Consider the following 19,474-nt stretch of genomic DNA (forward strand, 5'->3'; position numbering starts at 1 on the left):
CCTCCCGAGACCACGCCTTGTGAGACGGAGACGTCTACCAAGCCGCCACCCCCAACGGAGACCACGCCTTGCGAGACGGAGACCCCGACAAAGCCTCCCCACACAGAGACTCCTCCGCCACACACGGAAACCAAGCCCCCGCCTCACACAGAGACCAAGCCTCCACCACACACTGAGACCCCTCCGCCTCATACTGAGACAAAGCCCCCGCCTCACACCGAAACCAAGCCTCCTCCCGAGGAGACTCCCGCTCCACCAGTTCCAACCAGCAGCTGGACCACTTCAATCCCTCCTCCAGTGACGACCCCCGAAGTTCCCACTGACACATCGCCTGAGCAGCCTGGTACAACTGCCACCCCGGATGCTCCCGAGTTCACCGGCGCTGCCGTCATGAACCACTTCGGATCCCCCTTGGCTGGTGCAATGGCTCTTGGTGCCATTGTCTTGGCTCTTTAAGCGATGAACTTTGGTATGACGGATATCGGTTGAACGAGGCGGCAGACGAAGCTAGGATTTCATTTAATGTCTATTCTTAATTCATATAGTCCTCATATGTCTAGTGTTTAGTCTAGTGTAGAGCCTTAGGCTCAAGCTATCTGCTTACAGAGTCAATATTATCCACCCAAGTATCAATCAAACCCAGTTTTGTTTAAGTTGTATATGACTGAAATAGTTGCGGACTTGCGATGTCGCGTATAGTTCTGGCTGTGGCTGGAGAACAAACTGCTTATCTTATCGGTGGCGCAGCAACCACCCAACCACGCCACAGCGATTTTCCGCGACAGCTTCCTTTCAACCAACCCTCGCTCACATCCATCGAGTCGAGGAGTGTCACACTCCCTCGCAAAGACTTTGAAATATCTCACAACACCTCTCATCTCCAAGTCACCCTCTCAATACCCCGCACACCGCAACACCGCAGTGGTGTACCCAATACCACCAAAATGGACGACCTCCAATCCCTCGAACACCTCTCCCTAATCTCGCGCATAACAAACGAACTGCAAAACCACCTCGGTGTAAGCGACAAAGTCCTCGCCGAATTCGTCATCGACCAACACCTAAAATGTTCCTCGTTCGCCGAATTCAAGAGCTCGCTCGAGGCGATGGGCGCCGAGTTCCCGATGAGTTTGATGGAGAGTGTGGATCGGCTGGTGCTTACGATGCACCCGAGCTATAAGAATAAGCGGGGCTCGAATAAGGAGACGGATGAGAATGGTGCGGGAGGGGATGATATGGATGCGTTGAATGCGCTCGAGAAGAAGGCAAGGGTTTTCAAGGGTTTGGCTGTGCCGGATCGGGAGAAGGCTTGGGAAGAGGAAGAGTATACGGATGTTGGGAATGAGAATGGGTTTGGGGTTGAGGAGGATGATGCGAAGGATAGTGCAATGGATGATACGTTTGCGATGCTAGAGGGGTTGGCTGGGAAGGCGAAGGCGAGGACGAGCATGACAGCTGAGACACGACGGGATACCGATCATGAGAAGAAAAGGCGGAGTCGGAGCCCTGAATATGATGATACGAGCCGGCGCAGGCGGAGAGATAAATATCGGTCGAGGTCGAGGTCGCGCAGTCCCGCATACAATAAGATGGATGAAGATGGGGTGGATGAGTTTGGTCGGTCGACTGGAAGATACAGTTCGAAGGATGATGGATACCGCAATGGACGGAATGAACGGCGGCGAGGCCGACGCGACGACGACGATTACTTTCACAAACCTCCACCCGTTGAATTGGATGATCAGCCGGTTCTATACAAGGTCTACGATGGTCGGGTTACGGGCGTGAAAGACTTTGGCGCGTTCGTAAATCTGCCAGGTGTCAAAGGGAAGGTTGATGGCCTAGTACATGTCTCTGCGATGCAGGAGGGCGCGCGCGTCAACCATCCCTCTGACTTGGTTTCTCGCGGACAGCCAGTCAAAGTAAAAGTGATTAGCATCCAAGGTTCGCGCATTGGCCTGTCTATGAAGGAGGTTGATCAGCAAACCGGGCGGGATCTGATTCCTCAGAAGCGCCTCGCATCTGGAGCAAATATGGAACGATTGGATGGCATGCCGTCAAACGATAGATATGGCAACCTTAGCTCAGACGTCCCGGTGATCGAAGAGTCCGACGGAAGGCCGATGAAGAATCGCAAGCGTCTGACGTCCCCAGAACGGTGGGAAATCAAACAGTTGATCGCGTCCGGCGCCGTTTCGGCACTGGATTACCCTGATATTGACGAAGAATATCATGCTACCTTGACTGGAGAGGGCACTTTCGAGGAAGAAGAAGACGTTGATATTGAGGTCAGAGACGAGGAGCCTCCGTTCCTGGCAGGCCAGACAAAGATGTCACTAGAGCTTTCTCCTATTCGAGTGGTTAAAGCACCAGATGGGTCCATGAACCGCTCAGCGATGGCGGGCACAAACCTAGCCAAGGAACGAAGGGAGCTCAGGCAACAAGAGGCACAAGATAAGGCAGCGGAACGAGCAGCAGGGGTTGATCTGAATGCACAATGGCAGGATCCCATGGCTAATGAGCGACAATTCGCGGCCGATCTGCGTTCTACGCAACAGGCCGATACGAATGAGGCTGTTCCCGAATGGAAGAGGGTCACCATGGGCAAGAACCCAACGTTCGGAAAGCGGACGAGCATGACGATGAAGCAGCAGCGGGAGAGTCTCCCCGTTTTCAAATTCCGCCAACAGCTGCTTGAAGCCGTGGCGGAGAACCAACTGATGATTGTCGTCGGAGACACGGGGTCAGGAAAGACAACGCAAGTGACGCAGTATCTAGCCGAGGCAGGCTGGGCCAACAAGGGGATTATTGGCTGTACACAACCTCGTCGTGTTGCAGCCATGTCAGTCGCTAAGCGCGTGGCAGAGGAAGTTGGCTGCAAACTTGGTGCTGAGGTTGGGTATACAATCCGTTTCGAGGACTGCAGCAGCCCAGAGACGAAGATCAAGTACATGACGGATGGAATGTTGCAACGAGAAGTTCTGCTGGATCCAGACCTCAAGAGATATTCTGTGATTATGCTTGACGAAGCTCACGAGCGAACCATTTCCACTGATGTGCTATTTGGGCTTCTAAAGAAGACACTCAAACGCAGACCAGACTTGCGGCTTATTGTCACGTCTGCAACGTTGGACGCAGACAAGTTCTCAGAGTACTTCTACGGATGTCCCATTTTCTCTATTCCCGGCCGTACCTTCCCCGTGGAGATCATGTACTCCAAAGAACCAGAGTCGGACTATCTGGATGCAGCGCTTATTACTGTCATGCAAATCCACCTTACTGAGCCCCCAGGTGATATGCTCCTCTTCTTGACTGGGCAAGAAGAAATCGACACAGCATGCGAGATTCTGTACGAGCGAATGAAAGCCCTAGGCCCGAGCGTGCCAGAGCTGGTCATTCTCCCCGTCTACTCTGCCCTCCCCAGTGAAATGCAGAGTCGAATCTTCGACCCTGCCCCCCCAGGCGGCCGCAAGGTCGTCATTGCAACCAACATTGCCGAAACCTCCATCACAATCGACAACATCTACTACGTCATCGACCCCGGCTTCGTGAAGCAAAACGCCTACGACCCCAAACTAGGCATGGATTCCCTAGTCGTCACCCCGATCTCCCAAGCTCAAGCCAAGCAACGCGCCGGCCGTGCAGGGCGCACCGGCCCCGGGAAGTGTTTCCGCCTATACACTGAAGCCGCATACCAATCCGAGATGCTGCCCACAACGATTCCCGAAATCCAGCGCCAGAACCTCTCAAACACCATTCTTCTCCTCAAAGCCATGGGCATTAACGACCTCCTCCATTTCGACTTCATGGATCCTCCACCCACAAACACAATGCTCACAGCATTGGAAGAACTCTATGCCCTTTCAGCCCTAGATGACGAAGGCCTGTTAACACGCCTTGGCCGCAAAATGGCCGATTTTCCCATGGAGCCAGCACTTGCAAAGGTCCTCATCGCCTCCGTTGACCTCGGCTGCTCCGATGAAGTCCTCTCCATCGTGGCTATGTTGTCCATCCAAACTGTCTTCTACCGCCCCAAAGAAAAACAACAACAAGCAGACCAGAAAAAGGCCAAGTTCCACGATCCGCACGGCGACCATCTTACGTTGCTTAACGTCTACAATGCCTGGAAGAAGTCAAACTTCAACAACGCCTGGTGCTTCGAGAACTTTATCCAAGCGCGCGCGATCCGCCGCGCCCAGGATGTCCGCCAGCAACTCCTCGGAATCATGCAGCGCTACCGCCACCGCATCGTCTCGTGCGGACGCAACACAACTAAAGTCCGGCAGGCTTTCTGCACGGGGTACTTCCGCAACGCAGCGCGCAAGGATCCCTCGGAGGGGTACAAGACGCTTGTCGAGGGAACGCCCGTCTACATGCACCCGTCGTCCGCGATGTTCGGCAAGCCCGCCGAGCACGTCATATACCACGAGCTTGTTCTTACGACGAAGGAGTACATGCGGTACACGACGGCGATAGACCCCAAGTGGCTTGTTGAGGCGGCGCCGACGTTCTTCAAGGTTGCGCCGACGGATCGGCTGAGCAAGCGGAAGAAGGCGGAGAGGATCCAGCCGCTGCATAATCGGTTTGCTGGGGAGGATGATTGGAGGCTTTCGGCCCAGAGGAGGCAGGGGAGGGGTGGTGGGGGTGGGACCTGGGGGTGATTCATCGTTTTGGTGTTCTATTCTATTCTTGCTGTTGCAATCGCTGTTGCTGTTGCTGTTGCGGCTGTGGTTCTGTCCTATGTTGGTTGTGTATACCCGGTTAGATGTCAAAATTGTATAGTAGCCATCTGCATTGTTCTAGGCCAAGCGCCTAGAAGCTCACGATATAGACCCGCTTTATGGTGCCATGCTCTTTGAAGTAGATATTGATAGCAAGCTTGATAAACGCCTATCGGCGATAGGATAGACGGCCACGAGCATATCGGCAACCAAAGCTGCAGCCGATTCTATCGGCGATAACAAGATACGAAGTACGTACCTCGTACCTATTTAGTAGTATCTACAAACCGCAGAGCACACAATTCTACAAGATCCACTGATAAGACTGCAGGTTCGGCCGCGGCCAACTCTGAATATCCGCCGTAATCACTAATCCGAGCCACGTGGAACGGGCGGGATTCGCGCCCGCCGTCGCGTCATCAACGCTTGAGTCTCGACTCTCGACTACCCTCGACTCGCGATTGCATCTCCGGAGTAGTATCTATTACTTAAGTATGGCTCGTCACGACAGCGATGTCGGTGGCTCCGACGGCGAGCGTCGGGATTCCTAATGAGGCAATGCTTAGCCGATGGTTGGACTTCCCAATGGAGGAAAAGTCGTCGGATAGTGCTCCGGCGCCGACGGCCTACAGGAAAGCAGCATTCTTGTAAGCCACGGCTAGTGTCGCTGCTGTCGCACCTTGGCCTGACAAGATCAGCTTAGTCTTGAGCAAGCTGCAGCCTCTAACCAGATTCCTGAAGAAAGAGCAGCTGCCAAGTCGGGATTCAGCTCTTGACGTCGATGGCTCGCGAAAGGATTCCAAATATCGGCCGACTCTGTCGAAGCTGTTGTTGAGGGTAAAAGATGCAGCATTTCGCAATTGTATCGTGCTTGGCCGTGATAGTAGAAGTGGAACAACGGTGCAGGGCTGCCGGGGACATGCTGCCGCGGCGCTGCTGCCCGCTGGCTGACAGTTGCGCCTTCCCATGACACGATCCACCTTGGACTTGGTTTGCATTCTACAGTGGGGAAGCGGACTGTTGGCCGATCAGTCACTTATCAAGTTAAGCGATCCTTCGTGCTTCGATAGAGGCGATAAACGGCTAAACGGGAGGAGTAATGCGCAGAGAATACACTTTCCGGAGATCAAGCGCAGGCTGGTTCGCATTGCTCCCATGGGCCATGGGCAGGGAGGAGCTCCCGCCATCGCCACCTCCTCTCGACGTCGTTTCAGTTGCTTTTGTTCAGGGGAGGGTTGCTGTTCTCGTGAGACAGACACGGTTGGGAGCGTCGGGTCCCCATTAGTATTCTGGACTCCGCTGGTGTCGGCACGAGTCATGGCGGATAATGCAGTCGTTGGCTGAGGCGAATGGCGGCCGGAGAAGGGAAATGTCGTCGTGTCGTAGTAGTGTGTAGAGGTAGTAGTAGTAGTAGTGAGGTGAGACGAAGTACGCGCAGCGGAACGGCCGTCAACCTCCCCGGCCCGGAATGAACTGCACTCTCTGTGTCAACACAACCACAGTTGTCAACCATTACTGATGCCAATGGTAGACAATATGCCCCAGATACCATGGTTATGACAGCAATACCAATTCCCACTGGAGCAGTTCAAATCGACGGCCGGTGACTGGGTCGAGAGGGTCGACTGCGATGGGTATTTCCGGAGCGCAACTGAAATCCGGGGAACGCTTGGACGTTTCGGCCTGATCAGCACCGAGACTGCACTGCTGCAGCAAGTCAGTACTCAGTACTCAGTACTCGAAGATGGCGAAAGAGAAGAATGGCTCACTCAGACTTTATGACTGAGCGCAGTGAACGGCGCACCTCTGGCTGGCTTCCACAACGGGCCATGTCCGACTCTCGGTATCTAGTTATAAGCCCGGCAGCAATCAGATCGCCTGGACCTGCTGCTGCTAGCCTGCTGCTTTATCATTATCGCATGTGGGGTTCGCTGCCGTTTCTCCTCTTCCTTCTGGCTGCTGAGGACTGGTCTCCGTTTTATTTCTACAAGAGCTGCGCCGTTGGGGGTTCTTATTCTTCCCACTCTCCTCTACACTTACTCCAATCTCTCCAAGTGGAGCGATCTTCCCTACTCCAAGTCTGACTCTTGATATTTCGCCAACAATGACACTGATGCTATCCCAATCGCCCTCATCTCACAGTCCAGCCGCCCCAATCTCTCGCCGCTTGAGCGTCGGGGCCGGCGCCGGAGCCGGGGCAAAGACGCGAACATGCGTCCACTGCGGCCGTAGCTTTCGACGCACTGAACATCTTGAGCGTCATGTTCGCACTCGTACGTGCAGTCCTCAGTCTGCTTTGTGTCACCAGAGCTTCAACTGACAATATCCCAGATACAAAGGAAAAGCCGTATACCTGCTACTGCGGGGCGGCATTTTCCCGCCGCGATCTGCTCAAGAGACATATGGGCATCACCGGCCATGAAGACAGGAACCCACCAAACAAGAACACGTCCCCCAAATCCCAGCACAGAACGGACCACGATACGAAGCGCATTCGACGGTCCTCAACCACCATTCGACGGCGCCGCACTTCAGTCTCAGTCTTAGCTCAAGACCCCGCTCACCAGGGTATCGCCCCTCCTTCGCCAGAGGAAGAGGCCACCCAATGGATGCAACAGGGCTCGTATACGAAGGAAGAGGACAGTCTACTCGATGCCGCCACCGACGGAACACATACCCATGATCCAGACATCCTTGAAGCAGCTCAGCTACTCCTCCCAAATGGATTCTCCAGCTACACTCCCGCACACCCTTCACGTATGTTCACTCGCTCCGTCCACTCTCCTCTTCTAGCTAACAATTAGAGCAGCTCCTCCCACAACATCATCCTATCTCCCCGAAGAGCCACACCACTACGAGGAGTTCTCCAATATTCTAGACACCCTCGGCTTTCCCCTCGATTGGCAAGGCCCCAGCAGTGAAAACCACAATAACAACACAGAAGTCGCCGAACCAGGCCTTCATCCTTTCTTCAGAGAGCGCGGCGAGCGCGAACGATCACGACCTCTCTCGCCCTTCCGGTCATGGCTCCCCGGAGATCACCAGAGCAGCAGCTACGGGATGATCTCCGAGTATGGGAACTTCCACCATTACTACCATCCTCCCGAGGATATCGCTAGGGTTGTGGTGCCAAATTTCTGATTGATGAGATATTGTATTTAGACTTACGAAAATGACTGCAATGCACGGAAGGCTTTTGTCCTATTTTGCGCCTGTCAGCGTTCCATTTGGTTTTGTTTCTTGTCTGATTTTCGATGGGTGTGCCTGGTATATAACGGAAATCTAATGCATCATATGTAACCAAACCGACATATGAATACACCACGTATTTCTATATTTTAGAAATCGCGATTGATTTTGATTCGCAGATATTACATATAGTTTTCGCTACTTAGCAGTAAAACCAACCTAAAGACAGACCACTGGTGTCGAAATATATATATATCAAGCGAGCAAAGGTGCGGGCCAGAACACAAGAACACAAGAACATAAGACGTGAACCACACCTCCTTTAAAGCCCATTACAATTGTACCTTCCTACCAAATCCTGTCCAAGCCGAACCATGGACGTTGATCGCTCCTTCCTCAATCGCAGTACAGTACCTACGGAGTACATAGCCCGCTTATAAGGGAGGCGCGATCAAGTGCGTGCCTGCTCTGTATGTCTGCGCTAGCGAGAGTCCATTGCACCTTCCCATGGACGAACTGTCGGTGTAGATGAGCCACCGTACCTTCCACAAGCGTACACTGTGTTCTGGGCTGGTCGCTCTATCCTCGATTGGATTGCTTACAACGCCGCTCCGCGGACTTAGAAGTAGGAAGGCGCGGATGGGCGCGATGGGTAATAGTCGCTTCTTCTGTCTCGGCATGTACGTGCCGCTTGAGACCGGACGGGAGTGTATATTAATAATAAACAGGTTGACTTTGATTGTTGGTTGTTGCTAAGGATCAAAGATCGAGGCCAGGTTGGCTTCGAGGCCACCTGCTAGGTAATTCAGGCACGTGGTAGTAGAAGAACGGGTTCAATGAAGATATGTGGACCGGGTGGTTGAATGGTTGAGTTGTTGATTTCGCATCTGCCTGTGTTCCTTGGGGTGCCACTGAAGTGGACTTTGATAAAATAAATTGTAGGATCTCATGCGCCTCTACTCTCCTGGAAAGACTACGTAGCCATAGTACCAAAGACAAGCAAGACCAGTCGTGCACCGGGCTGGAGACCAAGTCAATTGATTTGAGGGATGCCCGGGGGTCAAGGCCAGCTTCCCTGCAGCTTGATAACTACTATATAGGATCGGTAGTCGAGACAGGACAGACGTGATACAACCATAGATTCCGCCACGGAACAGACTAGGAGATGGAGAAATATGAACAGAAATGCAAGTTGAGTTAGAATAAATATAGGATCGGAAACAGAAGTGAGCCACTGACAGGAGATATGGTAAATGAGAAAAAGAGAATATGGTATTTGCGCTTCATTGTACAGCAGGAAATAAATGGCCAATGGAAGATCAGAGTCGATCTGAGACGGACCAAATAGACGTCGAGGTATTAGGAAATCTTTGGGACAGCTCAAAAAAGAAACAGGAGAAGGAAAAAAAGAAAAGAGAAAATGAAATGCTTCTTCAAATGAGCAAAATGACACCCGTTCTAAAAGCAGTCAAAAGCAGGCGCTAGTTCGGTGCGTTGGCCTAGTGCTGTTGCAACGGCTTGTGCTTCCAGAAATCCAAGCTGGCCACAACATCCTCCCCTGTATCGTCTTCGTAGGCGTATAGAATCTGTCACAGTTAATAGTCTTTCAGCAAAACTGGGCAAAGATAGACCATACCTCTCGTGTGGAAGAATGCAGCATGCGAATATTCTTTCCCGTCATGATGTGGATCAATTCGCTCGTGTCGATGTGTCTGAACTCTATAAAGTTCGGCTCAAAAGCCAGTATGTAAGGAAATGAGAGTGCAAATGCGTTGGGATTACCCTCCCAGGATATTTTCCAATCCGCACGAGCACGCCAACCATTGCGATTAACGAAAAAGGAGAAGTCGCTATAGTTCAAGAGGAATTCTCCATTCATTCGTTCGATATGAATGGGCTTGACGTTCTCCTTGCGCGCGACAAAGTCTAATGAGGTGTCTGCTTGGTCCAGAAGAGACTGTGTCTCCGTGGTCTCCAAACTGACAACTTCAAAACCACGGGCACAACCAACACACAGTGTTGATCGCAGATAATGAATCGAAGAAGACTCCGCAGGGATATAGAACTCCTATTGACCAGTTAGAGACAAAGTCAAAGACGAATCCGTGCGCTATACTAACCTTGAAAGGTTTCAAAGTGTCTTGCCCACTTTGGAACATTTTGCTGACGGTGGACTTCTTCTTCCCCTTGGCCAGATTGTCCATTGGTTCGTAGACTTTGATTGTCGTCGACAACGCCGAGGTCTTCACAGAGCACACCAAGTGGCGCCCAAGGCCAATGCCGGATTTGAAAAAGTTTGCATGGCCCTGGATCTTCTTGGGCCTCTTTGCCACTGAATTTTGACCTTCAGTGACCTCGAGAGCATCCAGGGGATAAGAGTACAAAGTCTTATTCGCCAGAACCAAAAGTAATTGATACTCTTCGAGCGTGTCAATTTGGGTGACCTGGCTAACGTCCAGAACCCTCCTCGGCCGTGCGGATTTGTCTCTCGGGTTCCGGTCTGACACATAGATACCGCTGTCTGTGCCATACACCAATTTTCGGCCACCGTCTTCAACTCCATGTTAGCTCACATCAATGTAGAACATTTGCATAAACATACCGATTGGGACCAGGCAGTTCACCCTGTTGACAGCGTTGAAGAATTTCTCACAGATAATGTTCTTGTTGTAGAAATTGCTATTTCGCTCTCGGAGTTTCGTTTGTTGTTCGTCCACCAGCTCCAGGAACTTCTTCCGTTGCTGTGATGACGAGGCATACAGCGTCTGTTCGTATCCACCTTTACCAAGATGCCTGAAAGTTATCGGAAGACTGTCTTTTGCGGCCGCCGGACCCGCGGCCGCCCTGTTGGCGAGTAGACCTGACGATGGTCTTTTCTGAATGCCAGGTTTGGGAATAACTTCATCCATTTGTGGAATGACCAATAGTTCAAGTGGGATAGGTTTCCGATACACTCGGAACTCCTCACGTTTGTTCACAACCTTGATTCTGACAAGAAGAACAGCATGATCGAAGAGATACACTGTAACCTCCGAGGTATCCGTAGGTGTCTTCTTGAATGCCATTTTCGTCAACATCTGCCGATTCTCTTCAGTGAGCTTCAGGTCAACATAGTCGCCGGGACCGAATTTCAAGGAGGCGTTAAGTGACACCAGGTTGAAGTGGTTCTCAGCCCTTCCACTTTCGGCATTGACACGGGACAAGAAGTCCTTGATGATCTTGATAGCGTTGGGAATGTCTTCCTTATCTGCACTACCTTCCGCAGTGTTCTTTCCAACCTGTTCTAGCAGAAGAGGATATCTTGCCAAACGAGTGGTGGGCTTGGTGAGGTAACCGTTCAGTTCCAATTTGCGAGACTCCTTTAGACGTTCAGTCTCTTCGACAAATTTCGCGAAAGCCGGATTTGACGATTTCTCTTTTTCAAACTCGTATCTGCCGTATAGTTGGTTTGCACCATATTTGATGAATGGATCGAAACGTGGCACATGTTGCAAAAATATGTCACCGACTGTCTTCACCACATGGCTTTCCTTTTGCCTTGCGTTGAGAGCCTCGGAGAGAGCACCATTGACCTTCAGAACATCCAAGCAGTTGCCAAACACAGTTCGGATGAACTTTTCCCGCCTGTGTTCCGGAATCGGCGAGTTGTTAGCGGAGCGTAGTGGCCTCATCCAGAAATCCCGCAAGTACTCCAGATCCTTGACAAAGTCTCGCTCTGTGTACATGAGCTCGAAAATGATTTCCTGACGTTTCTTTTCTTTATCATCGACATTGTCTGAGACTTCTTTGGGTACCATGTTAATCCACAACTTCTGATTGTCGTCACCATCGTCATCACCGTGTAGACTGCTCTTCGAGGTAGAATTTCGCAAAACTGGGAGTGGGTTCATGTTAAGCCTTGCTTGTTGCTCGAGTCGTCTCGGGCAAGCTATTGAGTAACATAGGCTCTCGCGGTTGCATGTCGGCGAATAACATTCGGTCAGAAGAGTGAAAACACCATTGACCTCGGAACTCGGAGCTTCCTCTCCCAAGGTCTCCTTGAATTGATAAAGTTCGCCTGCAGCGTCTCGGAGACGGTGGTCATAGGTGACGTCGTGGAATAGTTTTTGCGCATCTAAGGCTCGCCCAAGGAGGAGAGAAAGGTTCCGGTCAGTTGTTTTGATGATTCCACCGATAGCATCCACCGCATCCGCACCCGAGAAAGCATTCTGATAAGAAAGGCCATTCTTTTGCCTTTCGCCAAGTGCGATGTGTTCTCGAAAGGCATCGGCGACCCGCGAAAGAAGAGCCGGGTTGACAGCAAGCAGCTTGCTGCGACGCGAGTTGTTTGACACGAGAGTCGTTGTCGTCTGAACGCTCGGCCTGTGAGTGAGATTGCTCTGCATGCTCATGGTTCGATCAGGTTCAACAGTAGATGCCATAGAGAAGGTCCGTGCTGGTGTTGATCCGTCACTTGGCGGGCGATGCCTTCCATTCACGTAGTCTGCGTAGTCCGATTGCTCCTGGGCGATCGGCGGTTGGGCAGGACCAGACGGCTGTCGCCTGTTCGGAATCACTCGCCCAGTCCTTGTGGTATGGGTAGGTTCACGATCCATAGAATATGAAGTTAGGGACATGGCGCGCTCGTTCCCGTGTCTTTCTGGTACGACACGTCCTTGGGCGGTCATCGAGGTAACAGGATTGTACGGCATGTTGCGAGAAATATTCGCGGGGGACGGGTGTTGATGGACGGGGGGACCACCAAGTCTTGCCATTGATCTTGACCTGTACGGGTCGGAATTCATGGCGGGATGCGGCATCGCTCGATTGTAGCCCTTTGGGTCGTGGTATGGAGGTCCTGGAGCTGGCCTAGAATCCAGGCGCTGAGGCTGTGGATAAGCAGAACGCCCGGGATACGGTCGAGGGGCAGCTTGAAAAGATTGCGAAGTCATGGTTGCTGCCCCGGGATATGCCTGGTAGTAGCCATTTGCCTGGCTTGGTGGGTATCCATTCTGCATTTGGCGCTGTGGCGGTGGGGGACCTCGTTGCATTTGCGGACGCGGAACTTGCGATGACATGGTATGGGCTCGGTCTTGAGAGAATTGGGGCGTCTGGGATGTCATAGTCTGCGAGCGTCCAGGCGGCGGCGCTCCGCCAAAAATCTCTGAGAATGCGGCATCACGCTGAACAGAAGAAGGATGGCCGTAAGGCCGGTAGTTCCGGCCTTGCTGCCCCCCTATGTCGGCCATGTTGTGAGATATCCCCTCGCCTCTTTTGTAGCTTATTCCTCAAGTTTGATCGTCGGGGGGAACAGGCGGACGACAAAGGAGGCGAAAAGCGTCGGATATCGCAGGCAAAGTCGAGGAAGAGGGTGTCGAGTCCAGTCGTTAAAAGCGTGCACGAACGTTTCGGTTGTCGTTCGGTTCGTGGAGATGGCGGAATGGGGAGAAGAGGGGGTCAACAGACGGTACTCCACAGCAATTAAGTGATAGTCGGTCGAAAGCTGAAGGTAGGTGGTAACGAGAATAATAAGAAAGCCAAGAACATGAAATTGAAAAGGAAAATGCAGAATACAAGTAATCCTTCAGTGAAATCTCATGCCTCAATATGCGGAGTGCGACGCCGCGTGGTGAAGTCTAACGATCGGAGTGAGCGAAGTAGGAGCCTTGAGCGCAATGGCAGACCAGTGCCTGTGCTGTTTATAACCTCAGCATCCTTCCCTGAGCGTCGATTGGGCGATCGGGCGATCGAGTCTGGAGAGCGAGGAACCAGACAGGGACGACGGGGCACAGTGCAAATGGAGGGTACAAGACGGTCGTCGAGGGAAGTCGTGGTCGTGAATGCCGTGCGTGAAGAAAAGAGAGCACTGGGGGGTGGAAACGAAGGTCAGTTGTTGGGTCGAACAGGCACATGTCAGGCTTAACCCAGACGGGCGAAGGTGGCTATACGGAGTACGGCGGCCCATGCAGCCACCTTCGGTCACCTCTCTTCTGCTGTCCGCCTAGCTGCCATCCTCCATTCAAGCTCCGCGTCACAACATCATTCTATCTACATCTCGCTTTCGTTTCTCGTTTGTTTCTCAAAACCTTTTACGCTTTCCCACTTGGCTCTCCAGCTCCATAAGTTCTCCGTGGCGTCTCTGACCTTGTTCCATCTCAACAACTCACCATGACGGACAGCGAGTTTGCGCCCAAGTTCGCCCCGTTTCTGTCATTTGTAGGTTATCGGTGCATTCATTATAGCTCTAGGATTAGTTGCTGACACTCAATTTGGAAAAATAGGCAGGAATCGCTTCAGCCGTGAGTATCCCTAAATCGCAACTAAGCTTTAACCTTCGTCCAGACTAACGAGGTCGCGATAGATGATCTTCGGATGTACGTTACTAGGCTCGCAATAACTGTGGAACAATGAAGGCTCACTATTTCAGCGGCGGGGGCGGCATATGGTACTGCGAAGGCGGGGATTGGTATCTCCGGTGTGGGAACGTTCAGACCTGACCTGATCATGAAGGTAGGGAATTCTAGAAGTTCCATTGTCAGAACGTGCTATTCGCTTATAACTATAGTCCTTGATCCCCGTCGTCATGTCCGGTATCATCGCCGTCTACGGTCTCGTCGTTGCTGTCCTCATTTCGGGTAATCTTAGCCCAAGCCAAAGCAATACTTTATTCGCGTACGTCCAACTCAAGGGTCATACATATCATGTCGGATTTACGCTAACAACAAGTCAAGAGGATGTATGCATCTTGCGTCGGGATTGTCTGTCGGCCTTGCTGGAATAGCTGCTGGATACACAATTGGAATTGTTGGAGATGCTGTAAGCGGAGAATGAATAATCCTGCCCGCATAGCCGGTATCTGACAGCGAACGCAGGGAGTACGTGCCTATATGCAGCAATCTAGGGTCTACGTTGGCATGATTCTGATCCTGATTTTCGGTGAAGTCCTCGGACTCTATGGGTATGTGTGGTAGGGCATCGTGAATTATCAGCATTTACACTAACTCTGCCAGGCTGATTGTTGGTCTCATCCTCAACTCTAAGAGTTCGGGTTGAATCACTCGTGCATTATCAAGAGTGGTTTTCCACTTGTTCAACGAGTCAATTTTCCTAGTTTCCTCCCTCCGTTTTGCCCTACTTGTATAGAATTTCTTGGTTATGACGGACCTATGGGATACCAGAACGAACGCAGTGTCGATCTCATCAGATCCCGTACTGGAGATCGTTTGCGCAATTCACCGAAAGACCCCTTGAATCCAACCTCTATTCCGGGGTGAGTTTCTGTACTAGTACATGCATACATGTGTTTTGGACCGCAGATACCAGCAGGCCGAGCCTGCTAAATACACGGAGATTCGATTCACTGATAGAAATGCGCTCTCTTAAGCTCACTAAACATGGTGAATGCTGCATCCTTTGTTTTGGCCGGGGTGGCTTTTGTATGGACAAGCCCCGCCAGCCGGTAACGTCAGAGCCTCCGTAGCGCCGCCGTCCAAAAAACCTCTTCCATCCCGCAGTAGCGACAGGCTCTTCTTTATCTGTCTCAAATCGCCCTCGACGTGTGACGTTAACCTTCGATCTTTTCTCCATGGTTCGCGCCTCTTATTAGATGAACTCGCCGCTCGCTCAATTGCCAACTCGTTGCTTACCTCGCACTGCTCCTTCCCCGCCATCCTCCGAGACATGATCTCGAGCCTCTCTAATGGCTTCAGGAACCGTTGGCCCCTCGAAGCCTAGTGGTGTGCAGGGCTCACCGGCTTCTGTAACTGCCGGAAGCCAAAATCCCGATGAAATTCACGAAAGAGAGAAGCGCACGGTAGCGTCTGTCCGACCGCCGACACAGCGGCACCCGAACCCTTTCGTCATCACCGAGCGGCCGGAGGAGAAACAGCTGGGAATCTCCGCTCGCCAACTGAGCATCAGAGACTTTGCGCTGCTGAAGACTCTCGGTACCGGTTCGTGAAAGCGTGTATTTAGATTGTGGCTGGAGTATATCTAATGGTTAATTTTTGTTTCCGATAGGTACTTTCGCTCGAGTGTGGTTGACGAGGTTACGGGACGATAAAGCGAAGCCGGACAGGGTCTATGCCTTGAAGATCCTGAGAAAAGCTGATGGTACAAACGAGTTCCCTCATATTTCTTAGCCGGCATTGGGCTAATCCAATGACTTCTCACAGTAATCAAACTCAAGCAAGTCGAGCATGTTCGCAACGAACGGAGGACGCTGGCGGACGTTTCCGGCCACCCATTCATCACGACCTTGATCGCTTCATTCTCCGATTATCAGAGTCTATACATGCTGGTACGCCTCTTGCTATCGTGACTGCTGATTTGGTCTCTGACATCTTTCAAGCTGGACTACTGCCCCGGAGGTGAGATATTCAGCTACCTGCGACGTGCGCGACGATTCAACGAGAACACCTCGCGGTTCTACGCCGCCGAAATTACAATGACGATCGAGTTCCTCCACGATAACGAGGGCGTTGTCTATCGTGATCTGAAACCGGAGAACATTCTCCTCGACGCTGATGGTCATATCAAGCTTGTTGATTTCGGCTTCGCGAAGCAAATCGGTGACCGGGAAACATACACATTATGCGGTACTCCCGAATATCTAGCCCCAGAGGTGATACATAACAGTGGACATGGTCTGGCCGTGGATTGGTGGTCTCTGGGAATTTTGATCTACGAGTTTCTCGTGGGACAACCGCCTTTCTGGGATCAGAACCCGATGAGAATCTATGAACAGATTGTTGAAGGCCGAATACGCTTTCCCCAAAACATGTCACCAGCTGCGCAAAACATCATTTCCTTACTGTGCAAAACGAATCCAACCGAGCGACTCGGCCATATATCAGGCGGGTCGGCCAGGGTACGAACCCATCCGTTCTTCTCGGACATAAGCTGGGATGATCTTTACTACCGTCGAATCAAAGGTCCTATCATCCCTCGCGTTGACCACCCTGCGGATACCGGGAATTTTGAAGAATACCCCGATCCCGATCTGAAGACCCAAAGTATATACACCGAGGACATGAGGTCCAAGTACGAAACACTGTTTAGTGATTTCTGATACGGCGAGCAGCAGTTGGTGCGGTGGCACCAGCTGTGTTTCCAACGCCTGCGGATATTGCACCAGAGGTTTCAGGGTCGGCTTTCACGAGCTTATGTCTCTCCCCGAGGTCTTGGTCATCGGCCCGACCCACATCCCAGAGCATAAGTCTGCTATTATGTCTGTTCCTGGGGAACGACAGGGCTGAGAAAGCTACACTCGACCCGGTCTCAATCTCTTTCTATGCAGCTTGGAATGATGCTTGACAACCACTAAATCTCACCTACTCAGTCTCTTATTTATTGACACATGGCTGCAAATCTATGGTGGGCTCCGCCTCTATCCGTATATACCGGGATTCCCCATTCTCTTATATCCGTGCATCTCGGACATACTTGCGCTACACCGGTCTCTGGTGTCTGAAATTCAGGGTGACGAGATAACCTCCAATACAAGTCACCCGCCATCCCGACCAACAGGTCCGAACGGGGTCTCCCATTTTACAGCTTTCGTCCATTCTTGATGGCCATTCATGACGACTATATGATTTAGCCTCATTATTGCTTCTGCTTGTTCAAGTGCTGGCATTTTACCTCTTCCTCCTGTCTTGGGCCACCCTGCGTCACAGGCGCATTTTGGCGCATATATTAGGCCTTCATGCTCTATCTATATCAAACTTACCATTTTTGGTGGGAATTCCCTGCTGGATGCTATGCTGGGGAATTGACCCCAATGATGTTGAAATTATGTGCCTATTTAATGAATATTGGTATCTATGCATAGTAATCAACGGAATATCATATTCAACACTGCATATTGCCATTGCTTGTTTGTTAAGGTAGCGTAACCGATTCCATTTAATCGTCCAAATTTAAGCAATCTTGAGAGTGTCTCGACCTGTGTCTAAATCTAAACCCACATGAGATACTCGCCAAACTCCCAAGTAGGTATCACAAAATTACCTATCCTACCCAGCCAGCACCGCAAACTCCTCAAAATCCTCATCGACCTTTTAACTGCTCCAAATCCTCATCTCTCAAGCACATCGCAACCCCCATCTCCCCATCCAGAGCCTTAGGCAAGAAATAAATGAGGCCCTCCACGGGTGTGAAACGCGGTCTGCGCACAGCCAGTGGCGCCCCGAGCCCAAGGTTGAAATCAAGACTGTAGGCATTAATTTTAGCCCACGAGCTAGTTGTGATATCAGTCGAGGTATCGATGGACGCAGTAGGGCCGATTAGGTCCCTGTCCGCCGAGCGGGAGAGAACCGTTGCTGTGGCGCGGACAATGTGCTGGGTGTTTGAGACTTCCGGGTGCAGGGTTGTCCGGAGGTTTGCGGAGGTAATGCCGAGCGGGGAGGTGGAGACACAGCTAAAACTGGATTGGTTGAAGCACATGCTTTACATGAGGCCGGCGTAGGTGTCTGGGATGGTATCCATGTATGGCCGGGCGTCTAAGGCACGACCAAAGGTTGGCTTTGTGTTTGGCGTGAGGCGGGGAAGACGTGCGCGGGTGACGGCTTGCCAGGTCAGAGCGCAGAGCGCATCGTCTGTGGATATGAAGGGGACTGAGGGCGGTTTTGTGGCTGTAGCAAGTGATTTGAGACTAGCGAGGGATCCTGAGGAGAAGGAGAAATGGGCCCAGGAGCTTGGGGCAGGGAGTTGTTGAGTATGAGGGAGGCTGCTAGCGTCCTATGTCGTGCTACCAATTGTGGTTGGGGGCGTCTTGATGATTAGATGGGATATCTCTGGTCCAGGTTGGTAGTCTTCCAGCAAGGGGATCAGATTGCGGCGGTCGAGATTCCCGGCTCTGATCTCTTCTTCCGTGAAGGGCTCATCATGACACGCCTTGGAGAGGAGGCCCATGAGTTGACCTTGCCCGATTATGTCCATGGTGGCGTGTTGGCTGATGATGGTGAGGAGAAGGCCACGGGCGATGAATGTCGCCTGCAGCATGAGGACGGGCGAGGGCAGTCCAGCTTCATCGGGACTCCCTGGTAAAGTCCTGCGAGGAGCGATGATGCTCTCGTCCAACAAGCTCATAGGGAAGTTCGCCTTCTTGAGCACATCCATAGTTGGAATCGAAGAGTCATTGCTGAGATCATTTACCACCAGCGTCGCGGATCTCTGGAACGATTTGATCTTGAAGACCCCCGTGTTGTCACCGCTAGCACGTTCATTGATAACCTGGCCGGCAGTCCATGGGAAGCTCTTGGAAAGGCGCTCAAGACCCTTTTGCAGAGTGCTGATGATCGTTGTATGCGAGGCAGGGTCTGCGACTGGATAAGCAAGGCATAACTGTGTATAGATCTGAAGGAAAGTTGCCTGGCCAAAAACATCGAGTGGTATGCCTAGGGCACCAGTGGATGCTGCTGAGGTTGTCGATGTTGCATCCATGCTGAGCAAGTGAGTCGAGTGGTTGTGTCCATGGTAGACGTCGGGATTGTGGTCTTTATATGATTGCCTGTTTTGGTACAAAGTGTTCAGTCAACCGGAGAGCCGAGACCCAGGTGGTGGCTGAGGCCTGGGAGATCTCG

The 19,474-nt window shown here is 51.8% G+C and overlaps 9 protein-coding genes across 9 annotated transcripts; 5 read left to right on the forward strand and 4 right to left on the reverse strand.

Moving 5' to 3' along the window:
* Nucleotides 1-48: 48 nt before the first annotated feature.
* BDV17DRAFT_272641 (uncharacterized protein) lies at nt 49-754 on the reverse strand. Its single transcript, XM_073758912.1, has one exon. It carries the CDS (start codon nt 438-440, stop codon nt 213-215), a length of 228 nt encoding a protein of 75 aa, XP_073611971.1. The 5' UTR covers nt 441-754; the 3' UTR covers nt 49-212.
* A 24-nt stretch (nt 755-778) lies between these two features.
* On the forward strand, nt 779-5,174 carry BDV17DRAFT_188385 (putative RNA helicase-like splicing factor (HRH1)). The gene has a single exon (XM_073755066.1). It carries the CDS (start codon nt 945-947, stop codon nt 4,659-4,661), a length of 3,717 nt encoding a protein of 1,238 aa, XP_073611972.1. The 5' UTR covers nt 779-944; the 3' UTR covers nt 4,662-5,174.
* Nucleotides 5,175-6,273: 1,099 nt separating this feature from the next.
* On the forward strand, nt 6,274-6,894 carry BDV17DRAFT_188387 (uncharacterized protein). Its single transcript, XM_073755067.1, has one exon. The coding sequence runs from the start codon at nt 6,482-6,484 to the stop codon at nt 6,803-6,805; it is 324 nt and encodes a 107-aa protein (XP_073611973.1). The 5' UTR covers nt 6,274-6,481; the 3' UTR covers nt 6,806-6,894.
* On the forward strand, nt 6,826-7,862 carry BDV17DRAFT_294693 (C2H2-type zinc finger protein; the record flags this gene model as incomplete). The annotated part of the gene is made up of 3 exons (XM_073762900.1): nt 6,826-6,994; nt 7,053-7,478; nt 7,531-7,862. The coding sequence occupies 3 exons, from the start codon at nt 6,826-6,828 to the stop codon at nt 7,860-7,862; spliced, it is 927 nt and encodes a 308-aa protein (XP_073611974.1).
* Nucleotides 7,863-8,096: 234 nt separating this feature from the next.
* On the reverse strand, nt 8,097-8,601 carry BDV17DRAFT_272645 (uncharacterized protein). The gene has a single exon (XM_073758913.1). It carries the CDS (start codon nt 8,588-8,590, stop codon nt 8,345-8,347), a length of 246 nt encoding a protein of 81 aa, XP_073611975.1. The 5' UTR covers nt 8,591-8,601; the 3' UTR covers nt 8,097-8,344.
* A 623-nt stretch (nt 8,602-9,224) lies between these two features.
* rom2 (putative Rho guanyl nucleotide exchange factor (Rom2)) lies at nt 9,225-13,286 on the reverse strand. Its single transcript, XM_073755070.1, has 4 exons — nt 10,513-13,286; nt 10,031-10,461; nt 9,547-9,978; nt 9,225-9,496 (listed from the first exon to the last, which is right to left on the reverse strand). The coding sequence occupies exons 1-4, from the start codon at nt 13,136-13,138 to the stop codon at nt 9,410-9,412; spliced, it is 3,576 nt and encodes a 1,191-aa protein (XP_073611976.1). The 5' UTR covers nt 13,139-13,286; the 3' UTR covers nt 9,225-9,409.
* A 649-nt stretch (nt 13,287-13,935) lies between these two features.
* Nucleotides 13,936-15,265, forward strand: BDV17DRAFT_188470 (V-type proton ATPase proteolipid subunit). Its single transcript, XM_073755069.1, has 8 exons — nt 13,936-14,105; nt 14,171-14,188; nt 14,251-14,263; nt 14,317-14,399; nt 14,455-14,561; nt 14,621-14,705; nt 14,762-14,847; nt 14,900-15,265. The coding sequence occupies exons 1-8, from the start codon at nt 14,058-14,060 to the stop codon at nt 14,940-14,942; spliced, it is 483 nt and encodes a 160-aa protein (XP_073611977.1). The 5' UTR covers nt 13,936-14,057; the 3' UTR covers nt 14,943-15,265.
* Nucleotides 15,216-17,449, forward strand: BDV17DRAFT_188459 (cAMP-dependent protein kinase). Its single transcript, XM_073755068.1, has 4 exons — nt 15,216-15,841; nt 15,909-16,001; nt 16,064-16,188; nt 16,240-17,449. Exons 1-4 carry the CDS (start codon nt 15,589-15,591, stop codon nt 16,957-16,959), a joined length of 1,191 nt encoding a protein of 396 aa, XP_073611978.1. The 5' UTR covers nt 15,216-15,588; the 3' UTR covers nt 16,960-17,449.
* A 490-nt stretch (nt 17,450-17,939) lies between these two features.
* BDV17DRAFT_294697 (uncharacterized protein) lies at nt 17,940-19,334 on the reverse strand (the record flags this gene model as incomplete). Its single annotated transcript, XM_073762901.1, has 3 exons — nt 17,940-18,315; nt 18,343-18,556; nt 18,644-19,334. 3 exons carry the CDS (start codon nt 19,332-19,334, stop codon nt 17,940-17,942), a joined length of 1,281 nt encoding a protein of 426 aa, XP_073611979.1.
* Nucleotides 19,335-19,474: the final 140 nt, after the last annotated feature.

Source organism: Aspergillus undulatus (genome assembly GCF_047715775.1).
Source record: "Aspergillus undulatus strain CBS 261.88 unplaced genomic scaffold BDV17scaffold_57, whole genome shotgun sequence".
Lineage (NCBI taxonomy): Eukaryota > Fungi > Ascomycota > Eurotiomycetes > Eurotiales > Aspergillaceae > Aspergillus > Aspergillus undulatus.